Raw genomic sequence first — 17903 nt, 5'->3', positions numbered from 1 at the left:
CTTCTCAATCAATTCCCACAGTTCCCTAGAGTCTTACCAGTGTTGGGTAGGACTTCCACAAGAGGGAATTGGCTGTTTTCTGGTCCAGTTTGCCTTCGGAGAGTGGATAGCCCATAAGCTGTTAATCAAATGATTAAGCGTTGTGAATCATGGAGAAGTAAAAAGAGCCAAAGGCCAACCAAGGAAACCAAAGTGGACTGAGGTGGAGTTGGGGGTCTTGACAGACATGGGAGTTTAAAATGTTGAGAAAAAAGTCAACAAAACCAATGTCCATATAAAAAGGAATATAAGTAACACAGAGAGGACACATAATAAAGGTATTGATCACATTGAAAGCTACAATGTTCCTCAAGGCAGTGGGGGAACATTCAGGCCAGGGTCATATAGAAGCTAAGGGCTCAGAGACAGAAGACATAGGCCATGCCCCACCGGTCACAGACTCAACTGCAAGAGGAAGTAAAACCAAACATTATGTCTGTGTCTCTATGTTCCTATGATGCCCTCTGTGGTCTTTCTCTGTTGGGGAACCTTACTATTAAGGTATCAGTCCCCTATCTCCCCATGACTGAGTGGCTTTCTGAGGTCAGTGTGAAATAAGGGACTCCCTGCCTCTGTCTGTCTTTGTCTGGACAGTGTCCCTGGACACCGGTGACTGACTTGGCTGAAAAGAGACCCTATTCAGAGCTCTCTGCAAGGCAGCATAACTCAGCATACATGTCCCACTCTGGCTCCTAGCCTGCATGATAATTAGATGCTGTATCAATCAGTCCTTTCTGTTTCCTTGATGTCATGGCCAATTAGCCCTTTCCTCTCATACCCCTAAAAAAGCCCATATGTACCCTATCCCTGAAACAATAAAGTAGACTCATCTCAATGCAGAGGCCATTCCATTGATACTCCTGACCCTATGATCCCTGCTATCCACCTCTGCCCACTTTCTCCTGTCAGGCTGTTAGCCAACAGCTTCTAGGGAGAAAGGGAGAGGACACTCCTGCACAACTCTGGGAACGTGCTGGCCCAGTCTACATTAGCACTCAGAGATCTGCTCTAGTTTCCTTCTAACATGGAAGCCACACGCCAGGCTGATACCAGGACCCTAAAATGGTTTCTTGTGAAGGCTCATCATTTCCACTAGAAAGCTTGGTGGTGCAGCCAGGGCCCTGAGTCACTGGAGTGGCTACTTTAGAAAGTTTCCAATTATTAATCCCTTCTCTGGCCCAGATATAAATTAGCACTTCAAAGCGCTTCATCAAGAACTCTCAAAACGGGGTTGGGGATTTAGCTCAGTGGTAGAGCGCTTACCTAGGAAGCGCAGGGCCCTGGGTTCGGTCCCCAGCTCCGAAAAAAAAAAAAAAGAACCAAAAAAAAAAAGAACTCTCAAAACAAATTTACTTGAAAAAGTTTTAAGCCTCTCTGAATGGTAGTCATCTGGGTGCATAAGCCTGGATCAGAGCAGGGAGGATGATGGTTGCGCCTCTGTGGAGTGTATCTAAGAGGTCTGTGCATCCTCACCATTGGAATGATCCAGCCAAACTCTTGCTTGTTGATGCCCACTATGTAGGGGACCGTGTTGAAACTCTTCTCAGCCAGGATCTCTTCTGGTGTCTTTGACAGCACCACTCCATCAATCACAGTAGGTAGGAAGGGATAGCTCTGAGGAAGACAGAAATTTAACCTCTATGTAGTATTCTGCCGTCTGTTACATCTGTGCCCTCTCTGGATGACTGAGAGCTTTGCCAGCACAAAGAACCCTGTGACTACGGCCATGAAACTCAGTATCTTAAAATGGACAAAGTCTAGGATTCTCTAAGGAGTCAGTACTGCCAAGATGATGGTGGTAGGGAAGTCAGGAGGCTGGTTTGCATTCCAAGAAAAATATATACCATAAAAAAGTGTGTCTCAAAGCTCAGACTATATGTTGCATTAAAAATATCCACGTATATGTTAATTTGGGTTGATATGTTAGTTTGCGTTAATTGGATTATTGTAGAGAAGTCTGTACACTTACTGAAAACACTGAATTAGTAAATGCTGAGCTATATCTCCAAGGGGATTAAGAGTTCCTGGGAGCCTCTGGCCACACAACTTCCAACGTCCTTCTTACTGAGTTAGTTTGTATTTAATGACACCTTATAGAACACATATCTCTTACAAATTATTAGTTAAACATCAAATTCATTTATAACAAAGAAGTGTTTGGGAAAGGATGTTTCTGACCACAGTCTAAGCGAGTATACATTTCTTCGGTTTCTGTTTTACAATCCTGCTTTTGTCTTTCTTTGTCTTTTATTTTCATTTTTTTTCTCTTTCCTCTCCTTTCCAATCTTTATCACATGATCACTCCTCAGAATAACACCCTTCCCTCTGCTTCCTGACAGCTTTCACAGATGCAAAGTCTCTGTGTTCTCTTTTGGATGCACTGTGATGTTGCCTCATCAACACTGAATTCAAGGCCCAAAGCATCACGAAAGCTCACTCCTTACATGTGTTTCTTCTGTCATGTGCCTCACAACCACCCATGTTGGGGGCATGGAAGCTCTTTATCATTATTCTTGAGAACCTCTTCAACAGAGAAATTACTTGAAACAGTAAATAGTTGTCAAGATACAGCACTGCGGGCTGGAGAGATGGCTCAGCGGTTAAGAACACTGACTGCTCTTCCAGAGGTCCTGAGTTCAATTCCCAGCAACCACATGGTGGCTCACAACCATCTGTAATGGGATCCAATGCCCTCTTCTGGTGTGTCTGAAGACAGCGACAGTGTACTCACATACATGAAATAAATAAATCCTTAAAAAAAAAAGATACAGCATTGCATAGAGCATATAGAGGTTATTTCTGAACACAAGAAAGAAATCAGGAAGACACAGTATTTCCTTTTTGACTACTGACAGGAGCCTGGGCATGACATGATTTGAGCTTATTGCTACCCAGTACATACGGTGCAAAAGACTGTGTCATAAGTGTTGAATTGGGGTTGCAAGTGACATTTTCAAAAGTGACTTCACAAATACAGAATCGATAATTACTGAAGGCAGACTGAGTATTTTTATCCTGGGTGCTTTGGGAAGCAATGCTAGGTGTTAGATGTAGTGAGCTCTCTTCTCAAGGTGTCTAAACTGAGACTTCATTCACTGTTTGTAAAACAAAACAAAACAAAACAAAACAAACAAAAACCAATACAAGCATCAAGCCATAATCCAACAGACTGACAAAATAGAATATGTCCAGAGCATAATTGCTACTGCCTTAGAAAAGTTGGGCAGTGCAGAGGATCTCCTTGGAGGGCCACTCATCTGAAGAAAAAGTATACTGGGGCCATAAGGAGCCTGTTGTTTCACCATCTGAGAAGAATTTGAGGAAGAACTCTACCCAAATAAGGGGAAAGGCAGGCATTTCCACACAGGGGAAAGGGTACACGTTAAGCGAGCAGAGTCAATGTGCTAAGCTCACCCAAGACAGTCAGAAGGCCTGGGTTTTGAGGTCTGCCCTGCAGCAGGATTATAGAGAGAGCCTGAGGGCTGCACCCCCTTTCTATCCAATATATGAGCCATTTCTGGTATTCAGAGATGTGTTCAAGCACTAGTTCCATGTGTTTTTTTCCTTTACTCAACATCTGTAATTCAGAAAGTGAAGGTCCTTCCTTAGCTCTTTTGAATCTCCAAGCAAAATCAAGTCTTTGTCATCAGAAGGAAAATGACGTGTTCTATGTGTGTTGACACAGTCAGGTTTGGTAACCTCATGAAGAGCAGACATGAATGATGAACACAGAGGCATAATATAGTAAATCTCAGGAGCCACACAGCCAAGAAACACGTGGAGCAGCAAATGCCTGGAAGACTGATATTAGCAACCACGAGGCACATAGTAATTGCTAATCCTACACATGAATACCCAAAACTACTCTGTGAGGTCAAGTGCTAGACTTAGAGGCCAGTGGTGTCCTTCTTCCTCTTCATTATGTCACTGAGCAAGTCATCTCAGAAACTCCTTAAAAAAAATCTTGATTCCAATCACATCACACCACTCAACTGCAGTGTAAAATCTTCCTACCTGATCTTGTGAACCTGTCCTGCCCCTGGATTATACAGTGAATTTCTATACTGAAGTCCAAGTGGACTTCATAGCTAGATATGATGTCCTATGAGTCTAATCGCTGGAAATTGAAGAGGGGAAGACAGGAGAATCACAACTCAAATGACAGCCTAGACTTCATAGTAGGACCATGTCTCATCAAAATGAATGAAACCAAGTTAGCATAAATATCCACCATCACATTTTGAAGCTCACTGAACCTATCTCTTGCTGAGTCAAAATACAAATCTTTCAAATGCTACCTTATTTTCCTCACATCTTAAGCCTGACGCCCAAGCTTTACTCTCCCTCTCCCTTCCTGAAACACTGGCTTCCTGCAGCAGGCTTTTGCAGCTGTCTCCTCCTCTGCCTGTACTTTTACCCCCAACTTTCCCAACATCTGGCTTTCTTCCTAATCAAGCCATCTCCTGTTTTCTGGGCATGTCAAACTACTGGGTCAACTCTGTTCCTATCTCCCAATTTATCTTCTGTCTGTCTGACTACCATCAGATACACCACATGTTTTGTTTGATCCGCTGTTGTGTTCTTTCAGCTCTTGGAATGGAAGCGTAGTACCATCTGTGTCACTGCTATACCCCAGCTGCTAAATCATCTCTTGCCAAATGTTGATGGTTGGCTAACTCTCACTTCATTCTCACAGGGTTTATAGGGGGAAAGCTAGATGCAACCATAGGGCTGCACAGCTAAAGTCACTAGGTGGAAACCACTGCTGAGAGGTTGAAGGGAGGAGTTGTTGCACACTGCCGGCATTTCATGGGTAGGAGAAGGTTGGCTTCTTTGGCTTCCAATGCTCCTTATATCATTCACCACCCCTGCGTCCTGTCAGAACTCTGTGCCTTAGTGAAGGCTGTTCAGATCCTCCCTCAGCATTTGTTCCATTACAGCATCCTTCCACAGGCCATTATGTGTGTAGAAAATGTAAATGAGAAGTGAGAGGTGAGCCCATAAGACACACCAGGAACTGGCCAGGAGCTCTCTGTTACTAGTTCAGGCAACCTCCCCTCTCAAGGGCACACGAGAAATGATTATTATACCACAGTGGGGATTTTGCATTCATAGTAAATGGGAGCTAAAACACTGTTAAGACTCAATGTTTGTAATACAAGTTGGGGCAGCAGGTCTTACCTCTTTTGGGTTTCCAAATAGGTCCAGTTTAAAAAGATTCTAAGAAGATAAAGACAGATAATGGGTTAAAAGTCTTTCATGTACAAACGGTGATCATTTGAACTGTGCCTCTGTACTAGGGTACCCATCCCCCAGCTCTTCCCTGCTTATGTCATGTGGCAATGATCCCAGGCTAGAAGAGGGTGAGGGGAAAGGCCATAGAATCCAGAGTCAGCATTGATGAGCTCTGGAGAGGATGTCCACTGCCTGTGTCTATGTTTCTCTACATTCTGTCCCCTTATGCTTTTTTCTGGTAACAATACCCCAATTTTCCTCAAGAGAAGAGTGGAATAATATGAAAGTGATATCAGGGACTGGGTAATGTCAAGGGGAGATGGGGGTGGATGTGGGATGGACCAGAAGAACAGGATGCTTCCCTCTTCCTCATTTCTCCATTCAAGAGTTTGGATATTTATATGTGACTTAGAGTGACCATGTCCCTGAATGTAGAGAACTAATCAAGAATGGATATATGATGGTGTCCATCCTAAACAAATGAAATATAAGATTAGAGTGCTACTTGTCTCTTACTTCCCTAAGAGACATGGTTATTTGGATAGAAGACAACAAAGAGTAGTGAGCTGACAGAGGCAGGAGGATTCTCAGTGATACGTTTATAACATCTGGATCTAGCCGTGTCTTGAATTGTCTATTCAGAATATCTTAGTTACCTGAAGGTTCTGTTATAACCTGTTCTTTTTCTTCTGTTCTAGAATCATTGAAATGAGTGCTTTCATATTGCGTCAGAAAATCCTGGTACCCACAAACTTGATGGCACGCATTCCAGCCCACCCCTTTCCTTGCTGTGTTTGCTAAGGCTTCTATGGTTACAATGCTGAGGCAGGCAAGCATAGGGAATAGCTTACTTGGGTTATGGATACACATCACTTTTAGCTATGCACTTGTCAACCCAGGACTCTTACCTTCAGGAACTTTATGCATACTCTCTTCATCTAACAATGAACCTGAGATTGATTGACAACCTAGAACTCCCACCCGCACTGAGCTGCAGGTACATATCAATCAAAATAAAGGGATACTTTCTACCCCTAACAGCCATAAAGTCTGCCCTTCAATTTTTGAGGTGGTTTCAATATACTTGGCCCATGGGAAGTGGCACTATTAGGAGATGTGGAGTTATTAGAGGAGGTAAGGTCTTGTTAGAGGAAGTGTGTCACTGTAGAGGCAGGGCTTTGAGGTCTCATATATATACTCAAGTCTGGCCTGTGTTACCCAGTCCCCTTCTGCTGCCTATGGATCAAGATGTAGAACTCTTGTCGCCTCAGCACTAAGTCTGCTTGCATGCTGCTGTGCTTCCCACCATGATGATGATGATGATGATGATGATGATGATCATGATCATGATCATCATGATCATGATGAACTGAAACTCTGAAAGTGTGAGCCAGCCCCAATTGAAACCATTTTTTAATGACAGTTGTCTTGTTTACAGTGTCTCTTCACAGCAATGGAACCCTAACTAAGGCAGAGGTATTTCAGAATATATCTAGGTATAGAATGTAGGAGTTGATCTGACCTGAACTAGTTTTTGTTGCAAACGCAATAAGATAAATTGTGCCCATTGAGGGAACACTTAGGAGAAACCTTCTTTGTGCTATCTTATGCTCAAGCATGCTTGGGCATGTATACAATAAAAATCAAACACATTATGGGATGGAACAGACACTGTTAGAAAAGACTTACATAATCCAAGTCTGTCAATCAAACTAGGTATGCACCCAATCTATGTCACCTTCTTTTGATCTTTATGAACTCCTTCTTTTGATCCTCATGATAGAAAGCTCTAAACATTTCTTGGAACCCTTACGTACTCTCACTCATTGCCACTCTTGGCATTGTATTTCATTATGATATATGTTATCATTTTACCTTTGAATAAAGTTTTCTTCATTGCTACTATGAAATCTGGGAGGACTTGCATTTCAATTTATTGAATAAAAGGCCAATGACTTGGACTCCCCCATATAGATCCCAACCACTAGTAATTACACTGCACTTTAACTATTGGCATCACCTAGATGGTAAGGTAACTGCGGAGATCCTCTTCACTGTGGGGCACGCCTCCATCAGTGAGGGGTACACTGTCTGTGTGTGTGTGTGAGCACGTGCACACACCTCTTGGCACAAAGGATAAACAAACAGAAGCACTTCTCCCAGATCTCAGACGATCTCACAGTGTGCCAGGATCTTAGGTCCCCTGCCTTTTCCACAGTCACCTACTAGTTCTGAATAATCTAGGTCTCTTGTATCACACAAAGACTCTTGAAATATTTGCTTTCTTCTGCTGTTAGGATACAGATGTCTAAATTCTGTGACTATCTTGGGCTCCTTTTATGAACCTAATGGCCAAAGCATCAAGTCTATATTGACTCAACTCATGGACAGACAGGGAGAATCCATTAGGGGTGGGGGACAGGAGTATCCTGAAGTATCCATTGTCCATATAGCTAGGCCAAGAGCTTGGTTGGTTGAGCTTAGTTATATCAATGCTCAGCCACATACACCCCCAATGTAGTACTTCTTAAGACCTTACATGCTCTTTGTATGTTTGTCCTGCTATGTTTCCTTGTGAGGGAAGAGTCCTATGACTGTCCAACAAATCTCAAATGTGATTTCTCTAAGAACTCGCCCTGCTAACTGTATTGAATGTGTTCTCTGTCTGTACTGTCACTCCTAAATCAGTAAGTACATGCCTGAATCTCTCTATTAGTAGTTCGCTGTAAGACAGAAAAAAATGTTAATTTTTTACTTCAACGTGCTTTTGGATGGATAGTGGACTGGCAGATGAATGGATGGCTGGGTAAAGTTGGCCAATACATGTAAGAAAGGTAAGGAGTGAGAAAGAAATGTAGATATGAATTGGCTGGATAGTTCATGAATTATGGACACATTGAAAGTAGGTAAAGAAAAAGTGATATGTTACTAACATTTGATGAAAGGATATGTGTGTGTATGTATGTATATATGTATACACATGATGAGCAGAAGAATGAACTAATATAGTAGTACTATAGTATAAGAATGAATTGGGAGAAAGATAGCTCTCTTATAAGTTAGTTTCAGTATTAAATAATATTGTGATGATTTTCTGAAAAACATGCTGAATACCCTCAACCCCCAAATCCAGAATGGTGTTTATTTGCAGGTCAGTAAGATACATTTTGAAACAAAAAATATTTAAAAAGTAAGCTTTATAAATAGAGAGGGATATCATGCAGTTTTCATTATGTTATTATTGGAATACTTTCATCAAAACAGATGAAGATTGGACCTAATTACATAGAGTGACTATTGCTAGCATGTAGAATGGATATACTTACCAATTTTAATGAAGTCTCCAGGAGTTCATCCTCTGTCTTCTGGCGCAGGCAATGAACCATAACAGCTGATGTGGTGGTTTTACACCCAGAAAGAGTAGCAATCAGCTGCCAGAAATCACAGGCAACAGCAGAGTTTAAAAACAATGACTTCAGCCTCCATTGGTGTACATAGTGGATTCTATCCCATACTCAATTTTTTCTCTCCCTCTTTCTATATTTCTCCATATTTCTATCTGTCTGTCTGTCTCACTGCCTGTCTATCATCTACCCATCCATCATCTATCTATCTATCTATCTATCTATCTATCTATCTATCTCTTTATCTCTTTATCATCACTTATCCATCATCTATTATCTGCCTATTTATTTAGAAGATCATGCAGTTTTGGACAGTCTTGAATGTTTTTCTGTAGACCAGGCTAGTCTAAAATGTATAGCATTCCTCCTGCCACCATTTCTCAAATGCTGGTATTATAGGCAAATGTCACTATTCTTGGGCCTTACAAACAAGTTGTAAAGACAAGAGAAGTTTGAAGAATGTATTCTCCACAAGTAAGTCTGGGTGATGATCCTACAGAACGTTGTCTCTGCTACTAACTGGGATAGTGAGATGAGTTGAATGAATAACCAATATATCTATTACTGTTTATTATTCCCATTAATACAAGTATCTCTAAAGCACTAACTATACATGCTTTTCTTGGGTCTCAGTACTTCTAAGGAGGCCTTTTGTTATGGAGGTTTGTCTGGTGTTAAGTATCACTTTCTTCATTTCCTAAATAGTTGGCTGTAGGTAAGTCATAGAGAAAACTTTTACCTCAGTTTCTGCACACATAGATAAGGGTGATGACTGTCCCTACTTTTAGGGTGAGCTGATGTATGAGATGTGGCTAACCATACTAAAACGCATGCCGGATTGCAGGACATCTGCATACTATGATTCATACAAATGTGGAACCTGCATAGTGGGACTTAAACAGAGCCATAGCAGTCCTTCTCCTTCAACCATTCTCCCTTCAAGCATCCCCTGAGCCTTTAAATTGAACTCCATGGAAAGAATAACCTGAGAACCCCAGAAGAGCAAAGGGCACATGTTCTGTTCATAGTGGTACTTACATTAGCAATGGGCTTGCTATCTGTTGTAATCAGAGCAGTATTGAGGGACACACCACTCTCAGAAATGGCCCTGTGGAAGAGGTTCTTGGCCAGAGGAGATAACACCTAGCAAGGGAAAGAAGAGGAGGAAGAGTATACGCTTACCAGAGTGGCCAGTGGTTCACTTGCTCTTTAAGGCTTCCCCCAGGTGCTCTTCTGCCCTGACCATTCATTTGGGGACTGTGGTGCTCCTTGTGTCTCCTGATATGCTTCCCAGGCTTCTCTTTGATCTTACATTCCCCCAAAGAGAATAACAGTGGGATGGAAACAGTGACCAGAGTAAGAGATAGAATGGGACTCAGGTGGCAGGAGCTCACAGGGAAAACAGGGAAAACTCTTAACTCTGAACTTCAGACTCTGTCCCATAATTCCCATTCTTCAGAATATAGCCAATGAATAAGAACTATGGGGGTCTGTAAAAATGTCAAAGAATGCTTGTTCTTTGTTAATAGTAAAACTTGGAAACAACCCATGATTCTAATATTATAAAATTTGGTGATAAAGATTTATTCCTACCATGGAATATTATGCAATTATAAAAGAGAACACCAAAGAGGTGTTTTATATTTAGGAAAATATTTATGTTCTATTATTGCATTATTACATTTTATTTTGGATAAAAGAATTGAAGATCAAATGTAGTTGCATACTAAGGAAAAATAAAAGAGATTATGCATGGATGGAAGAAGACAGACAGAAAGACATATAGATGATATGGGCAGTTAAATAAAATTGTTGGGAAAGATTAGAGAAATAACCATAAAAATCTTATAGTAATAATCTCTGGGTAGCAGGGAGATGGACAACTTTATTCTTGGGATTAACTTGTATTCTTTTCTCTACTTCAACATTTATGCCTTTGAATATAAAACCAATACAGGTTTGAAATATGTATTAATATTGGCTATTTTCTACTCAACTGCAAGGCAGTATCATATGGCTCATAGAACCTTCTGTATATTCTCCCCCATTCCACCTCCTTTCCCTCTATCCCCACACCTACTGCCCTAGGATATCCAGGTTATTTAAAGTTGGCTGCCTTCCCTCTTAGGCGTGCATAAGCTGTCATACCTCCTCAGGGGAAGCTCCATTCTGTTTTTGGACTTTAACTTTCCTCAATGAATAGTTCCGACTTGAAGGAAACCTGCTGTAACTCATGCTGAAATTCATACTTGTATTTGTACTTTTTACCTAGGGCTATAGTTCATAAAAACTGTGTGTGTGTGTGTGTGTGTGTGTGTGTGTGTGTGAGAGAGAGAGAGAGAGAGAGAGAGAGAGAGAGAGAGAGAGAGAGAGAGAGAGACTAGAAAAATAAGCTTGAGCTTCACGGGAGCACAGGGGCATTTAGTCTTTAGCTGTCTACCTTCTGATGGTACGTTGTAAATATAATCTTCTAAGCAAAGATGTTCATGGCTGGGATTGGATGGTGGATGGTTTTTAAGGTGGTTCAGACACATAAACTTGGGGGTTCTACCTGGAGCTAGGAACACTTACAAGAACAGAGACACTGAAACCTCCTGCAGATTCTCCAAAGATGGTCACAGAGCCTGGGTTGCCCCCAAAGTTGGCAATATTGTCCTGGACCCAGTGCAGTGCAGCCAGCTGGTCCAAATGACCCCAGTTGCCCTGGCTGTGTTCATCCCCTGTGCTGCAAGAGAACATCAAGACTTAGATATCATGTCAAAGCTAGCAAGGATCTCAATTCCTCAAATGGGATGGGGACCCCCAAACACCCCAGCATCAGGTTGTGCATTGCATCCCTGACAAGGAAGTCTATTTGATTCTCATTTATGCAGCAGTGCGCTATGTGGGGGCTCTATGCTCAACTTCCAGCAGCTTTGTACCAAGGAATTAATATTGCATCCAGCACTGCTCAGAGCTAGAGCACGGTGAGAAGAAACCACAAATCTCTGACTACTGCAGACCAGGAACCAGCAGATGAATAGAGAATGATTCCAGACAGTAGAAAAAGAAAACCATGCACATCCTGTGACAGATGTGGGCCTGTGAGGGTGGCATTTTAGGTAGTTTTCATTTGAAAGGACTTCCTGGAAGCAGTGAGTGGGTTTGGTGGGGACCTGAATAAAATGAAGACACAGGTCTCCTGGGTATCCAAAGAATGGAATTTCACCCAGGGGAAGCTGCAGGTGCAAAGGTCCTGGGTACAAGAATAGCAGCATAAATGTAGCTCTTCTAAGTATAGGTCTCAAGGACTTAGAGACATTGTTCAGAGACATGACAGGTCTCATAGAACACGTTGAATGAAACACATCTTGTGCTAAAACAGTAAGTGTGTAATAACAAACTGCTCTAATAATTTTCCCTACCCCAGACTCAGGGCTTAGCAGAGAGTCAGAGTGGATACTTTGGCATAGATATGTGCTATTTCCCAGTAGTTCATTTCTAGGATTCTGGCTTCTATTGTGGTGTACTATTCATCTGTGAAACAACATGTAATGGGTGAGGTTGAGGGCAAGGTGATTATTTTTCTGAGTGCACAGCTCTCAGGAGGGATCTGTACAGCTTTCACAGAACCTAGTTCATCAGAAGGTACTTTGTTATAAAAAATAACAAGCTCTGGTCTGGGGAGATGGCTCAGTGTATAATAGTACTTATTGTTCTTACCAAATACCTAGCACCTAATGGCATCCCACAGTCCACCATAGCTCCAACTCTAGGACATCTGAAGCCCTCTTCTAGCCTATGCAGGCATCAGTTAGACAGTACACAGACATATATGTAGGCAAAACACTCACATGCATAAAATAAAAATAAATAAATCTTTAAAAATTAAAGTAGCAAGATTTCCCCTGCTTCTAGCTTCCACTCTCATCATGTGGCCTTTTCACATGCATTTGTTCTTCTATGTTTTTCCATGCCTTCAATAGTAATCCACTTAATGGAACCAGCCTATCTTCCAGGTTCAGTTTCCCATATCTTGCATTATATAAAACTGCTTTGTGATTAACTAGCTTCAGATCGATGTAATGGCTAAGATGGAGAGAGGACAGTCCAATATCTTACCTGAAGAATCCCCAGATGCCAAGGCGATACTGAATGGTCACCACCACCACATTTTCATGGGCAGAGAGGGCCTGTCCATCATAGGTGGATGATCCACCCACTACCAGTCCACCTCCATGGATCCACACCATCACCTGGACAAGAACATACCAATCCTGCAGCCCATACGATCAGTGTACTGAGACAGCTTTTGGTGCTACTGGGGAGTTGGGTCATATACATAGCAGACTTGGGAACACAGCAAAGGTTATTTGATTTGGTCACCAGCCTCTAAGTTATGGTCTCTGTGGCCACCATTCAAATCACACAAATGCACAGCAAGGCTATACCATGTATCTCTCTCTTTCAAACTCCCTCAGCTTCTGCTAGAAAATATAATGTAACATGGTACCCCACTGTATTTCTCATTTCTCACATCCTCCCAAGATGCTCAAACAGAGAACATTATCATGGGAACAGCTCAAAGGTCAAAGATATTGATTTCCTGCTCCTGGTCTTATCACCTGTGCCTGAATGAACATAAAAGGGTCAGCTCTTATATTTCTTCTTCATTTTATCCCAGGTAATTCCTCACTGGTAAACTAGATTTTCCAATATGTAAGTGATCATCTGATGAGACACACACTACCCTGATGGGGCACCTTCCAAATGTGCCTCCTTTCTTGCACACTCATACCCACCATGCTGCTAATCCTGTCTCATACTTGGCTTTCTCCAGAAAGTCTTAAGTCTTCTGCTAGCATTATCTTTAAAACTTTTACATACCAGTTACTCTGATAGACTTGAGCTTGCGAGGAGATATAATTTTGTTCTTCATTTTTTTAATTTAAAGAGTACATCAATAAAGGAAGAAATGAGAGTGTGCAAAATAATATCCAGATACTGTTGCTAAGGAAAAGCATAATGAATACATAGACCCAGAATTGCACAAAGAAATAAAAATAATCTACCCAGATGGTAGAGAAAGTATTTTACTATGTGACAGATAAGAAATGCAGCACTTAGCCAAGGTTTCCCAGAAAAGAAGAGGTAGAAACAAAGCTTCCTGTAGGGACAATCTCTTGTGTGCTGTGTAAAAGCATTAGCTTTTGATAAAAAAAATCTGGTGGCCATTAAACTGAGGCAGGATTAGAAGGCTGAACATCTGCCAGAGACAGAGGAACTCTGGGAAACAGGCCTGAGAGGATTTTGCTTGGAGGAAGTCAGATGTATGAAACTGAGGAGAGGTAGCTAGTCACACGGCAGACATAGAATAGTATAAATGGGTTGATTGAGTTACAAGTTAGTTAGGAAACAAGCCTAGCTTAAGGCCTAGGTGCTTATTCATAAATAAATAAACCTCCATGTAATTATTCAGGCAGTGGGGTGGGCATAAAAAAACAATGGTTATAGCTTCAACCTGGTCCCTGACTCTAGCCCCCCAATGCTGAGCTGTCCAAAGTCTGCTCACGGTTGCTGTGCAGTGAACCCACTGTTAGACCAGGAGTTAGAGCATCTTATGGGTCTAACTAGTGTCAGCAGTTGTGTGCACTCAGGCAGAACTGTGATGCAGCCTCCAGGTGTTGAGCTTCGTAGAACAATTCCCATGTAAGAGGTTAAGAAATGGCTCTGCTCTCCCATCTTCTCAAAAGCAGGACTCAAAGGTCAAAACCCCTTTGGGAGTAGCTCATTAGATATCCTGCATATTAGATATCTACATTATAATTCATAACAGTACAAAATTATTATTATGAAATAACAATGAAATAATTTTATGGTTGTAGGGATGTCACCACAACATGAGAAACTGTATTAAAGCATTAGAAAGGCCGAGAACCACTGTCCTAGGAGGTCTCTCATAAAACTATCAAGCCCATCTCCTCCCTCAGGGATTCCTGTCACCTCTAGGAGAGATTAAGTCAAGGTCATCTAAAAGTAATTGCTGAACCCAAGAATCATAGGTAAAGGCATATCGAAGAGGTTATGATGTAACTGTGCAGACCCAATGGTGAGGTCCTTGAAAGCCAGGCTTAAATTTCTCCCTTCTCCAAGCCCAAGTCTGACTGTGTGTTTAGGGATACTAAATGCACTGTAGAAGGTGGTGTGTGTGTGTGTGTGTGTGTGTGTGTGTGTGTGTGTGTATGTTTATGCATTTGTGTAAGTATGTGTGTATGTATATGTGTGTATGTATGTATATGTATATGTGTTTGTATATGTATGTACATATGCATGTGTATATGTTTATGTGTGTGTTTGTATGCGTATGAATGTATGTATGTATATGTGTATGTGCCTGTGTGTATGTACGTGTGTGTGTGTGTGTGTGTGTGTGTGTGTGTGTGTGTGTGTGACTAAGGTTTATCCTCATCTCTGGTTGAGTGCCAAGCCCAGGTAGTACTAAGTTTCAGCACACAAATCTGCAATTATCCCAAATTCATAAGATCCACATAAGCTCCACATAAAAGAGTTTCTGGGTAATTTGTTGGGTGTTGGCCTTTTACAACCCAGGGATCAACTCCTTTTTTAAAAGACCCTCCCTAACCTTGTCATCTGTACCTGTCAGGCTGCTCATCTCTGGCACTGTGTCAAAGTGATTCACTTGGTCACTGGGAAATTATCTACAGTAAAAATCTCAGGATGCTACCTACAGGCAGAGAAAGTGCTGACTAGAGAACCTCAGGGTTCTCACTCCTTAGTCCTTCATGGGGCAGTGAATACCTTCACTTAACAGTGAAACTCTTCACGTTTGTCACACATGACCTAAGAATAAAGGCATCAATTACTCTCCCTCCCAGACACTGTCTAAAAGCACAGGTATGTCGGTCAGAGGACCTGAGTCTTCTGAGCACCCTTCCATGTGTTCTCCCATCTCTACTGCAGCCTCAGTTTCTCTAATTGCACAGAGAGATTTACTTTCTTTGGGGATCAGAATCTAACCTAATAACAACAATGACCCATACTTTTCCTTATATTTGTATGAGAAAACTTAGGAATTTCCTGTGATCTCCACTCAGAACTGATGTCACTGGAAAAAATCTGAGGTCCCACTGTTCTTGAATCAACTCTGGCCTCTGAGCTGTTGCTACCCCTTTCTGGTTGCCCATGAAGAGTTGGAGGCTGGGACTCAGATTTCTGGTCCAGTGGTCCCCATACATACTGGTAACCGGCTGTTCTTTGTCAAGTCAGCGGGAGTATAAACATTCAGGTAGAGGCAGTCTTCAGAAAACTGTAAAGGAATGTTTTCCTTCCTGTTGGTGAAAAGCTCTGAGAGAACCTGCCCTCCAACAGCATCTTGAGAGCACCTGGAAGTGGAGAGAGAATATCTGAGGTTGCACTAAATCGAAACTTGCACATATTAATGAGGACACGACCTTGTACTTGGAGTTTTGAGCACATAGCTAAAGTTTTCCTCACTGGATTAGAGTCATGGTTATAAATTAATAGAGTTTTGAGTTTCCTGGTGGAGCTACTAAGACTCTAGAGTCTCATAAGCATTCAGAGGGAGGACTAGGTAACTTTCCCTTGCTGGGCCTTTGGAATACTGCGTTCCATATAGTGAGGAATTCACATGCTGATCTCATATTTCCTAGGATAGAGTATTCCCTGCCCTGTTTGAACAGAGCTCTGCACCCCGCTAGGCTTGTTCAATGGAGTATGACAATGCTTTTGTAGGTAAACATGCTCCCATCTTTGGGAATCTTCTATCATCCAGGAAAATTACCCATTATAGTCTAGAGGTGTTATCTTTAGCAGACACATAAGAAGACATCATTCTGGCATTGCCTCCACCACTGACATGCTGAGTAATTTTGGCTGAATTTCAAGCTCTGGCTTTAGCCTGTTAGGGACAGGTGAGGTGAGTAATATGTCTCTAAGAGTCTCACCATCTGGCCTGCTAAGTTTCTTTCATCTTGCTAGTCCATCAACAATCACCGTGGGTTGTCCTGATTAAGTGCCCATTGTAGAGTGGAATTGGTAGCAATAATTGAGTTCTTCAGAGTTTCAGGCACTGATCAACTTCTCCTGGAGTAGTAGTCATTAAAGACACTAACCCCAAGTGTCCATTATTTTGTTCTACAGATCGTACCTTGCTTCCAGTTTGTCCAAGAGAGAGCAGAGGTGCTCAAATGCCAAGCCTCCACAGATGTTGCATGGTGGAAGTGGAATAGAAAAGGTGACCTTTGTGTGTCTAGCCTAGGTAATTATCCTACCCAATGGGAGAAAGGAGCATAATTCACAGAACTAGGAACCAAATGACCAATGAGTGATGAAGAGTTCAACTTCACTAGTGTTTAGAACTCTCAAATAAAGACTAATGTTGCACTCTTAAATTCTTATCAGCTCATGTTGCTTATCTAATACATACATGCTTTGAAAAAGGTAAAGCATAGGAAGAGTTCCTCTGAACAGCGGTTTTCATGTTTGCCTGGGAGAAGGGTGTTCATTTTAAATATTTCTGGAGACAAACTTATTCAAATTCCTACTTCTGGACTCAGAAATGTCACTTCTTAAATTTCTCCCCAAATCTCCATGATTCCATGTAATTATTTGGTTAAAAATTCATCACCATGTTGTCACACTGTCAACAACATGGAAAGAACTTAACCCAAATTAAAGATTGGATGCATAGAGTCTAATTTTATATCCAGTTAATGTAACTGCTAAACCTTGGCTGTTGCATTGATAGTGAAGAATAATTTTGATGCTATAAATGTGCAAATCATCCCCCAAATGTTCCATACTCATAACCCATGCATAAAGGGAGGACAAACACAGACAAAAAACTGGAGATATGACCGCAAATGCTCACAGTAATTATGAGCAATTGGATTGTACCTGATTTTTTCACTTTGTTACATTTACTTCTGTGTGTTCAACTGCTTTTTCTGTTTTCAGTATTTGTGTCTTACATTTGCAATCAGAATGGAAAAATATAGCAAATGGTATTTTTAGAAGAAAAGCATTCAGTAGTAAGGACACCGCCAGGAGTGGAATCCTTGAATCCTCACAAGTACCTTACCAAGGAAACAATCACTGCCTACACTGACATTTTAGGCTATCTGGACTCCTTGGCTTTTCACTTGGTTCTAAGACTGAGTGGGGGACACCAGCTATTGTTCAGTGGTGATTAGGTGGCTGGATAGA

General features: G+C 41.6%; 1 protein-coding gene across 4 annotated transcripts in view; it reads right to left on the bottom strand.

Annotated features, from left to right (window-relative positions):
- The window catches only part of Ces1dl1 (carboxylesterase 1D like 1), a 31718-nt gene that overhangs the window by 10089 nt on the left and 3726 nt on the right, over nucleotides 1-17903 (bottom strand). For 3 of the 4 annotated variants that reach the window (XR_005496625.2, XM_039097561.2, NM_001013889.1), the window contains exons 3-10: nucleotides 15916-16060; nucleotides 12780-12913; nucleotides 11250-11403; nucleotides 9717-9821; nucleotides 8601-8705; nucleotides 5221-5259; nucleotides 1513-1653; nucleotides 38-118 (exon numbers count right to left, since the gene is read on the bottom strand). Coding sequence is in view for 3 of the 4 variants with exons in the window: in XM_039097561.2 (XP_038953489.1) it covers nucleotides 38-118; nucleotides 1513-1653; nucleotides 5221-5259; nucleotides 8601-8705; nucleotides 9717-9821; nucleotides 11250-11403; nucleotides 12780-12913; nucleotides 15916-16060 (904 nt within the window). In the remaining variant the exon portion in view is untranslated. The remainder of the gene's footprint in view (nucleotides 1-37; nucleotides 119-1512; nucleotides 1654-5220; nucleotides 5260-8600; nucleotides 8706-9716; nucleotides 9822-11249; nucleotides 11404-12779; nucleotides 12914-15915; nucleotides 16061-17903) is intronic. The other variant, XM_039097560.2, reaches the window with a different exon arrangement.

This window comes from Rattus norvegicus, chromosome 19, assembly GCF_036323735.1.
Source record: "Rattus norvegicus strain BN/NHsdMcwi chromosome 19, GRCr8, whole genome shotgun sequence".
In the NCBI taxonomy this organism is placed as follows: domain Eukaryota; kingdom Metazoa; phylum Chordata; class Mammalia; order Rodentia; family Muridae; genus Rattus; species Rattus norvegicus.
This window is presented reverse-complemented; position numbering and strand designations above follow the sequence as displayed.